This window comes from Hemiscyllium ocellatum, chromosome 8 (assembly GCF_020745735.1).
Source record: "Hemiscyllium ocellatum isolate sHemOce1 chromosome 8, sHemOce1.pat.X.cur, whole genome shotgun sequence".
Classification (NCBI taxonomy): Eukaryota; Metazoa; Chordata; class Chondrichthyes; order Orectolobiformes; family Hemiscylliidae; genus Hemiscyllium; species Hemiscyllium ocellatum.
In genome coordinates, this window is record NC_083408.1 from 91,358,620 (window position 1) to 91,369,659 (window position 11,040).

At 43.0% G+C, this 11,040-nt stretch overlaps 1 protein-coding gene across 1 annotated transcript; it reads left to right on the plus strand.

The window, feature by feature from the left end:
* The first annotated feature begins 3,686 nt into the window (after positions 1-3,686).
* Positions 3,687-4,844, plus strand: si:dkey-85n7.8 (COX8 domain-containing protein). Its single transcript, XM_060828553.1, has 2 exons — positions 3,687-3,970; positions 4,488-4,844. Exons 1-2 carry the CDS (start codon positions 3,692-3,694, stop codon positions 4,581-4,583), a joined length of 375 nt encoding a protein of 124 aa, XP_060684536.1. The 5' UTR covers positions 3,687-3,691; the 3' UTR covers positions 4,584-4,844.
* Positions 4,845-11,040: the final 6,196 nt, after the last annotated feature.

The following is an 11,040-nucleotide window of genomic DNA, read 5'->3' on the forward strand; positions in this document are numbered from 1 at the left end:
TGTTTCAGCTCCAGTTCTGAGCAAGGGTCACTGGACCCATAACATTTACTCTGATTTCTCTCCACAGATACTGCCAGGTATACTGAGCTTTTCCAGCAATTTCTGTTTTTGGTTCTGTGTGTTTGTGAGTTGCGTTGCTAACTCTGCTCATGTTTAGAAATTAATGAACTCACCCTTCTTTAACTCAAAATAACTGCTTAAATAGACTTCTTTTAAACATAACTTTCATTGGGTCTGGGAAACAGGCATCCAAAAGAGAAGGGATGTGTTTTTAAATTAATCTTGTTGCAACCATTGAAAGTGTAGGAAATGGAGAAGGGGAGGCAGTTCATACCTCCTCAGCCAGGAGCTCAATGAACCCTCAGTGATTCTTTAAATGGTGTTCAATAACATATTGGGTTTGGGTGTGGGGAGGAAAAGGGTTGACAGATAATGTCAGGAGGAGATATCCTTGTGCATGGTTTGATCTAATGACGTGAGACTTTACAGAGTCCGGAGTCAATGTCAAAGACTTCCAGGGCATTTCCTTCCCGAATGTATGTGTTGGATTGCAAAGTAGGCAACATAGCCCCTCTAATCAAAAGAGAGAGGGGGGCAGAAAGTTGGAAACTATAGGCTAGTAAGGTTGTCATCTATAATGGGGAAATTGTGGAATCAATCATGTAGGAAGTTATAGCTGAGCACTTGGAAAAACTCAAGTTAATCAGTAAGAGTCAGCATTTTCTTTGTGTAAAGGAAATCATGTTTAACCAATATGGTGAAGTTCTTGGAAGGAATTAATTGTGCTGTGGAGAAAGGGAAACCCATTGTCATACTGTACTTGAATTTCCGGAAGGCAGTTGGCTAGGTGTAACATAAAAAGTTATTGCACAAAGTTGCTTGTCATGATGTAGGATGTTGAACACTGTCATGGATAAAAGATTGGCTGGTTGACAAAAAACTGAGAGCTTGCATAAATTATTCTTTTTCTGATTGGCAGGAGGTGACAAGTTCTATAATTTATATCAAACGATTCAGATGATTCAAACACGAAGCAAAAGAAAACCCGCAAAGAACTGCAGATGCTGGACATCAGGAACATAACAAAAATTGTGAGATAAACTCAGGTGATCTGGCAGCAACTGTGGGGAGAAAGCAGAATTTCAGATCCAATGACCTTTCTTCAGAAAGGGGTGACTGGACCTGAAACATCAATTCTGCTTTCTCTCCACAGTTGCTGCCAGATCTCCTGAGTTTTTCTAGAAATTTTTGTTTTTGTTTTAGATGAGTGGGATGGCATTGTAGCTGAACTTGTAGATGATACAAAGATGGCCAGTTATGTATGTTGCAGGGATGTCATGAGGTTGCAGATCAACATCAATAGTTCGGGTGAGTGGCCAAAAATCTGGCAGATTGAATATAATGTGGGAAATTGTGAAGTTGTTCAGTTTGGCAGGAAGAATAAAAAAGCAGAGTATTACTTAAACATTGAATGATTGCAGAACTCTGAGGTGCGGAGGGATCTATGTATTCTAGTGCCTGGATCACACAAATTTATTATGCAGTTATGGCAAATAATTTTAAAAAGTCAATATAATGCTATTCTCTATTACAAGAGGAATTGAACATAAAAGTACAGATGTTCTACTTCAATTGCATATCAACTCTCAAGCACTGTGCATAGGCTTGGCCTCCTCATTTAAGGAAGAATGTTAATGAATTGGAGGTGGTTTGGTGAATTGATACCTGGAATGAATAGGTTGCCTTCTGGGGAAAGTTGGTCAGACAGGGTATGTTTATACTGGAGTTTTGATGAAGGATGATTTAACTGGTGTATAAAATCTGGAAAGTTTTATACACCAGTTGGTTGAGTTGAATATTCAGGGGCACGGTTTTAAAATTAATGGACACCCTTTTAGACAGAGGAGGATTTTGTTTTCTTTCACAGGGCTGTGTGACAATGGAACTCTGCTTCAGAAGGCGATGGAGGCAGGTCATTGATTTTTTTTAGGCAGAGGTAAATTAATTAGAGTCATATCCCTCCAAACCCTTCCTATTAATATACCCATCCAAATGCCTTTTAAATGTTGCAATTGTACCAGACTCCACCATTTCCTCTGGCAGCTCATTCCATACACGTACCACTCTCTATATGAAAAAGTTGCTCCTTAGGTCTCTTTTATATCTTTCCCCTCTCACCTTAAACTTATGCCTTCTAGTTCTGGGCTCCCCCAACCCAGGGAAAAGACTTTGTCTTTTTATCCTATCCATGCCCCTCATACTTTTGTAAACCTCTATAAGGTCACCCCTCAGCCTCCGACGCTCCAGGAAAAACAGCCCCAGCCTGTTCAGCCCCTCCCTATAGCTCAAATCTCCTACCCTAGCAACATCCTTGTAAATCTTTTCTGAACCCTTTTGAGTTTCACAAAATCTTTGCGATAGGAAGGAGACCAGAATTGCATGCAATATTTCAACAGTGGCCTAATCAATGTCCTGTACAGCTGCAACATGATGTCCCAACTCCTGTACTCATACTCTGACCAATAAAGGAAAGCATACCAAACACCTTCTTCACTATCCTATCTACCTGCGACTCCACTTTCAAGGAGCTATGAACCTGCAGTCGAAGGTCTCTTTGTTCACAACACTCCCTAGGACCTTACCATTAAGTGTATAAGTGATGCTAAGATTTGCTTTCCCAAATGCAGCACCTCACATTCATCGGAATCAAACTCTTGTTGGGAAAGGGAATCAAAGGTTTTCAAAGCCAAATGTGAACATGGAATTAGACAGATTAGCCATGATCTCATTGAATGACCAGGCAGGCTTGAGGGTCCATAAGGCCTACTTTTTGTACCTAACTTTGATGCTCTCATGTTTATAGGGGGATGTAAAAATATTTCAAATCCCTCACTGGGCACCTAACCACAACTGCACTGTCCCTTTGACTGATTTTTAATGTTTATGGAACAGACATCTAATGTCCTCATGCAGTACTGAAAATCATAACACCTTGAATCCAATAGGCAAGACGGGGAAATTAGAATCAATCATCAAAGAAGTTATAGCTGAGCACTTGCAAAAGCTCTTGCTAACCAGGAAGAGTCAGCATTTTTTGTGTAAAAAGCAATGATGCAGGAATTCCATTGGCAGGGTCCTTTGTTGTTACCTTTGTACACCCTGTTTTGACTGGAGAGGCAGCACCTGAACTACCTGAGCCTATTCTATCAGACCCTGAGTCTCAACAGAAGGCAAATTGCCAGATCTCATCCGGATGAACGATCAGAAGAACAAAGACTGGATTTTATCTGTATTTGATAATTGCTAAACGGTGAAACCGATTCACAAAAAGATGTGTCGTCTAATCCAAATGTTTAACAGAGGCCTTAGAGTATTGATGGGACATTAGGGCACACAACAAAAGATTGGGACAAACAACGAGTCTTTGTGATCAGTTTTTCCGATGCAATCAGAAACTGCAACTCTTTTTTGAATCTTTAGCTAAAAATCAACTTGTTTTGATTAAGATTTGTTTTAAGCTTAACTGTAAGATGTTTATCCTTTTTGTCATCAGCATAATTAAGGAATGTATCATGATATAATTGGAAATAATTAGATCCTTTTCAATGTTAATAACGTGTGCGATTAAAGATTTACGGATAATTTCGGCACTTTTAGAGGTTGATAAAGCAACACGGTCAGTTCAGTGCAAATGCAGCTGGGCAGATGTCTTGAACATCTGGATGGATGCTGTGGACCTCTCCTGCCTCCCTCGTCACAGAACCCTAGGTTTGGCAGCGAGTGTGGGAAACTGGGGAGGTCTCAGGCGGACACTGGGAAGCGAGCAGGGAACATCATGTCAGGCGTTCTCCGAGGGGCTTTCGGTGGTGGCGGCAGCGGTGGTCGCCTTCTCCGGACCGGGAAGCGGCTCCTCTTCATGCAAAGAGCCAACATTTACGGCAAACCTCCCAAAGAAAAAATCGGCCCTTTGGTAAGTTGGTTTCCCCGGCATCATGATGTCTGTCACGTCCACTCACACCAGTTGCTGAGAAAATCGGGAAAAAAAACCGCAAGAGCATTGGGGAAAGAAACTCCACCGTCATTCTGTGGCGCTTATAATTTACAAAGTGCAAAGTTAGCTCAAGTAATCTTGTAAAACTCTTTCTCGTTTTGATTCTTTTTTAAAAATCTTCGTTTAACAGCGATAATTTATTTTGAAATTCTCCTTTATTGGCATGGCCTTTTTTTTAACTAAATGCGGTTTTTGGCTGTTTAACTTCAAACGACTATTTGTATAAAACTGTTTTCATGTAAATTAATCCCCTTGTGCTTTATAAATGACCGGTTGTTAGAACTTTTGAGTGCTTGCTACGAAATTTCCATGAATCGTTTATTGCCAGTGATTTTTTTTCCCGCAAACTTCAGGATTTGTGAATTGCCAAGAAGTTGTATTTGCCTTCAAAGCGGTGATTTTGTTTACTCTCTCTCTCTCTCTGTGAATTTTGCAGGCTTCTGTATTCTGTTTGTCAGTTTTTGCATTGACCCTTCTGGGACCAGCGGGCTGGATTCTTCATCATCTGCCAGAATGCCGCAAAAAACATTAGGACACACAACAAAAGATTGGGACGAACAACGAGTCTTTGTGATCAGCGCACGGATACATTCAGAAACTGCAACTCCGCTTCGAATCTTTAGCTAAAAAGCATCTTTTATTGGTTATGTATAATAAAATTGACCAATGCCTCTGGGTCGTGAACCTTTATCTCGTGTCCCCATTGTGCCTTCAGAATGTGGCGAAGGTCTTTTCTCTGCTCTAAGATTTGCTTACTTTTGTTCCTCTGTCAAATAAAGTTCCACTGATGAGTTCTTGTTGTTAATGTCTCTCTGTTTTAGTACAATTATTTAGGTATATAGGTCAGAAAAAAAAAGCTATTCTGCCATTACTGGAGTCTACTCCCTCATTAGATTATGGCTGGGCCGAATCTTAACTCCATCTGCCCACATTGGTTCAGTAATCAGTGGTACTCTTGTCAAAAACTGCAATCATCAAGGATTTTCACTTCATTAAGCCTTACCAGTTACAGTTGCAAATGTGTTGCTGGTCAAAGCACAGCAGGTTAGGCAGCATCTCAGGAATAGAGAATTCGACGTTTCGAGCATAAGCCCTTCATCAGGAATAAGAGAGAGAGAGCCAAGCAGGCTGAGATAAAAGGTAGGGAGGAGGGACTAGGGGGAGGGGCGATGGAGGTGGGATAGGTGGAAGGAGGTCAAGGTGAGGGTGATAGGCCGGAGTGGGGTGGGGGCGGAGAGGTCAGGAAGAGGATTGCAGGTTAGGAGGGCGGTGCTGAGTTGAGGGAACCGACTGAGACAAGGTGGGGGGAGGGGAAATGAGGAAGCTGGAGAAATCTGAATTCATACCTTGTGGTTGGAGGGTTCCCAGGCGGAAGATGAGGCGCTCCTCCTCCAGCCGTCGTGTAGTTGTGTTCTGCCGGTGGAGGAGTCCAAGGACCTGCATGTCCTCGGTGGAGTGGGAGGGGGAGTTAAAGTGTTGAGCCACGGGGTGATTGGGTTGGTTGGTTCGGGCGGCCCAGAGGTGTTCTCTGAAGCGTTCCGCAAGTAAGCGGCCTGTCTCACCAATATAGAGGAGGCCACATCGGGTGCAGCGGATGCAATAGATGATGTGTGTGGAGGTACAGGTGAACTTGTGGCGGATATGGAAGGATCCCTTGGGGCCTTGGAGGGAAGTGAGTGTGGAGGTGTGGGCGCAAGTTTTACATTTCCTGCGGTTGCAGGGGAAGGTGCCGGGGGTGGAGGTTGGGTTGGTGGGGGGTGTGGATCTGACAAGGGAGTCACGAAGGGAGTGGTCCTTGCGGAACGCTGATAGGGGAGGGGAGGGAAATATATCCTTGGTGGTGGGGTCCGTTTGGAGGTGGCGGAAATGGCGGCGGATAATACGTTGTATGCGCAGGTTGGTGGGGTGGTAGGTGAGAACCAGTGGGGTTCTGTCTTGGTGGCGGTTGGAGGAGCGGGGCTCAAGGGCGGAGGAGCGGGAAGTGGAGGAGATGCGGTGGAGGGCATCGTCGATCACGTCAGTTGCCAACTGTGATTAAATATATATTAGATTAGATTACCTACAGTGTGGAAACAGGCCCTTTGGCCCATTGAGTCCACACCGACCCTCCGAAGAGTAACCCACCCAGACCCATTTCCCTCTGACTAATACACCTAACATCATGGGCAATTTAGCATGGCCAATTCACCCGACCTGCATATCTTTGGATTGTGGGAGGAAACCGGAGCACCCAAACGAAACCCACACAAACACAGGGAGAATGTGCAAACTCCACACACATAGTCGCCCGAGACTGTATTGTTGGATATACTCTCAAACTTGAGCTATTAGTTGCCCAACAATCCATCCTGGTGATGCACTGCCTTCCTGGTCTATTCAAGAAACAAAAGGACTATTACCCAAATAAAAGCAAAATACTGCAGATACCGGAAATCTGAAATAAAAAGAGAAAATGCTGCAGAAACACAACTGGCCTGCTTAATCTGTGGAGAGAGAAACAGACTTAATGATTCTTTTTCTTTGCAATGTCCTTTACAGACACTTAATTCCATTGGGGTATGACTCCAATCTTCCCTTTAATTTCTTGCTCAACTATTGAGATCACAAGTTTCCTTTTGGCAACTTTCAGCACATTCACTCGGTGTGATCTTTTCTGTTTCTCTCAGAAATATACAGACACAGGTAACTGTGGGAAAAGTCTGCCACTCTGCCTACCTACAGCATAGCCATAAAGAACACAGGAAATCAAGCTCGTTCAAATCATACAAGGAACTCCCAGAATGCCTCAGTATTGACCAAACAGACTGACAAGGGAAACCAGACATGGCTACAGTCACTCGCAGACCAGAGAATACATTTCCCAAGACAACCTGATGATAAGCTTCCTGGACCAGATAAACACAGATGTCCCAAAGCCCTAAGGGCAGTCTTGTACCCCAGTGATACCAGACAGAGAGACACCAGAACACCTCGCTTTCAGAGAGCAACAATGGAAACACCATTCTTCCAAGAAAAGGTCATGATTTGGAGATGCCGGTGTTGGACTGGGTTGCACAAAGTTAAAAATCACATGACACCAGGTTATAGTCCAACAGGTTTATTTGGAAGCACTAGTTGTCACCTGATGAACCACCTGATGAAGGAGCAGCGCTCCAAATGTTAGTGATTCCAAATAAACCTGTTGGACTATAACCTGGTTTTGTGTGTTTTTTAGCGTAGAAAATGTACATTCTCACCTACCCTCAAAGAGAGCTGGAATCTTCTGATCCCATTAAGAACTGATTGATGCTGCCAGGATGCTTCATTGTATCTACATTCAGGATATTCTTCTGATAACTGCTTTGTGATTAGTACCATTGTAACTTGATTACTTGACTATCAAGACCATTGTATTTTCACTATTTTTTAAATTTGCATCATTGTACTGTATTCCAATAAAGTCTTGATTCTCAGCTCAGGGAAGAGAGTTTCAGCTACCTGGACAGACTGTCTGTCCTGCTTCAGCTCGGTTAGATTATCTTCCGCAATATTGCTGTGTTAATAAACTGTTGGTTAATTTCACTTTGATCTGTGTTTTGTGATCTCTGTTTTATTAGGCTAATTTCTCTGACAGTAACTCTCTGATGTTTCTTACTGAACTCTAAGAAAAACTCAGTTTTTTTTTCCATCCCTGACTACCTAGACTGCCAAACAGTTTAAGCCTCTTTTTCCTGATGGCCTGCCAACTGCCAAAAATAAGCTGCCTTTATGTGGGAATGGAGTTTTCTACCAAAGTGAATCTGCTTCTAGCTTCTAGACTCTGTTATAATAACTCAACACATTAACATTTATCTCACTAGGTAGCTTGTCTGGACACTTAGCTTACATTGCATGGTTTATTGGAAATGCTCATTTAATCCATAACTAAAAAGGTTTATGAGTCTTAAAAAGCAAGATACCTTCACAAATTTAAAACCGAAAAATCCACTTATCTCTATTTTAGAATCCAAATTGTCAAATAATAATAGAAACTTTCATCACAAGATCAGAAATAAAGTAAAATAAAAATTGCAGTGGAGTGTAACTTTCTCTTTCAGTTGCTGACTTCTGTGTGCCTGAAACATTTTCTGTTATAAAGACTTTCTTTTAAACCTCAGGTATGCTAAACAAATACCTGTGTACCTATATTTGTCATAGATTGTAAAGTTGATAAACTAGGCTAACGCTATGTTGCATGAATAAATAAATACTACCATGTCTACTTTGAGATGCTGGATGTCAGAGTCAATAGATGTAAAAATGGAAGACCACAGCAGGTCAAACAGCATTCAAGGAGCAGGAAAATCAATGTTTCGGGCAAAAGCCCTTCATCAGGAATGAGGAAAGTGTGTCCAGCAGGCTAAGATAAAAGGTAGGGAAGAGGGACTTGGAGGAGGGGTAATGGAGATGTGATAGGTGAAAGGAGGTCAAGGTGAGGGTGATAGACCAGAGTGGGGTGGGGGCGGAGAGGTCAGGAAGAAAATTGCAGGTTAGGAGGGCGGTGCTGAGTTCAAGGGAATCGACTGAGACAAGGTGGGGGGAGGGAAAATGAGGAAACTGGAGAAATCTGAGTTCATCCCTTGTGGTTGGAGGGTTCCCAGGCGGGAGATGAGGCGCTCTTCCTCCAACCATCGTGTTGTTATGTTCTGGCGATGAAGGAGTCCAAGGACCTGCATGTCCTCGGTGGAGTGGGAGAGAGAGTTAAAGTGTTGAGCTACGGGGTGGTTGGGTTAGTTGGTCCGGGAGTCCCAGAGGTGTTCCCTGAAGCGTTCCGCAAGTAGGTGGCCCGTCTCCCCAATATAGAGGAGGCCACATCAGGTGCAGGGGATGCAATAGATGATGTGTGTGGAGGTGCAGGTGAATTTGTGGCGGATATGGAAGGATCCCTTGGGGCCTTGGAGAGTGGTAAGGGAGGAGGTTTGGGTGCAAGTTTTGCATTTCCTGCAGTTGCAGGGGAAGGTGCCGGGAGTGGAGGTTGGGTTGGTGGGGTGTGTGGACCTGACGAGGGAGTCACAAAGGGAGTGGTCTTTGCGGAACGCTGATAGGGGAGGGGAGGGAAATATATCCCTGGTGGTGGGGTCCATTTGGAGGTGGCGGAAATGACGGCGGATGATACGCTGTATACGGAGGTTGGTGGGGTGGTAGGTGAGAACCAGTGGGGTTCTGTCCTGGTGGCAGTTGGGGGGGCGGGGCTCAAGGGCGGAGGAGCGGGAAGTGGAGGAGATGCGGTGGAGGGCATTGTCGATCACGTCTGGGGGGAATCTGCAGTCTTTGAAGAAGGAGGCCATCTGGGCTGTACGGTATTGGAACTGGTCCTCCTGGGAGCAGATGTGGAGGAGACGAAGGAATTGGGAATATGGGATGGTGTTTTTACAGGGGGCAGGATGGGAGGAGGTGTAGTCCAGGTAGCTGTGGGAGTCAGTCGGTTTATAGTAGATGTCTGTGTGTTGATTCCTGTTCCTTGGATGCTGCCTGACCTGCTGCGCTTTAACCAGCAACACATTTTCAGCTCTGATCTCCAGCATCTGCAGACCTCACTTTTTACCAGAAGTAAATAGAGGGGAGTAGGGATGGGGCTTGGGGAAACATAGATGGGATGGTGGTGGGCGAATGCAGGCGGGGGTTTTGTGATTGGTCAGTGGGAAGAGTGGAGGAATAGGTGAGAAGGAAGATGGACCTGTTAGAGCAGGTCAGAGAATCAAGGAGGAGGGATGGAACTAGACATGGGATAAAGTTGGGGGAGGAGGAACTTTGAAGCTGGTGAAGTCCATGTTGAGGCCATTGGGCTGCAAACTTCCCAGTAGAAACACAAGGTGTTGTTCCTCCCGTTTCTGTTTGGCTTCACTCTGGTAGCGGTGGAGTCCAAGGATGGACATTTCATTGGAGGAGTGGGAGGGGAAGTTAAAGTGGATGGCAGCAGTAAGGTCGGGTTGGTTAGTGCATGAGTCTGCTTGAATGCCTGCCTTTAATTATATTTTAACAAACCTACCATCTGGTTTCCGTTGCACTATTTGAAGAAGAGAAGAAGGATCATTTGAGTAATGTGGTCAGAATTTACTTCTCAATACTAGAAATTATTATTTTAACTCATTTCAGTTATGTTTGTGGAAACATGCTACATATAATGCTTGCAGTTGTTTGGAACTGAACATACTGAAACCTAAGAATTATCTGACAATTCGTAAGTCATTTAGTTGACCATTTCTATGCTACCAATACAGACAGATTTTCTGAAATTCATGCAACCGTATTGCCCCCCACCCCATTCATATGATTTCCATATTAAGTTTTGTGATACTTTCAAACCTGACTCAATGGTTAAAACAGTGGAACATCACTCAGATTTTGTTACTGGCCATGATACAGTGCTAACCAGGCTGCAGAGTGCCTGACAGAGCGAGTGAGGATCTATCCTCCAGCATGTCTAACTGATACACATTAACCTTGACACCACTGGAAAATGTGGAACATTATGTCCTGCAAAAACATTGCACATGATTACAACTTGATTCATGTATATATATATGTACAAAGGTTAGAACTCACACAATATAAACTATTACATTCAATTAATTGGTAAATTCTTCAAAAAACATAATTAATGTTACATAATTTTGAAGTAGTGCGAAAAATACTTAAAGTATACAGGTCTTTACAAAATAAGCTGGGAGCTTATATGTATGATTAGATAATTTACTTGAAATATTGTGTTGCATTCAGTTTTATATTTCACCAGTGAAACATAAGTAAAATAATTAACATGTAATAGCAAGCCCACACAATGAACCTAATCTAATATAATTAAATATTTTACATCATGAAGTTAAAAGATAGAGTAAAAATGTGTATTCATAATGAAGATTAAACCGATGTCTCTAATCTAGGATTAACGGTTTCAAATGATGTATTAATTTTGCAAAAATTATTGTAGGAAATTATACTCAAAGACGTCAAACTTGCATCTATAAAAT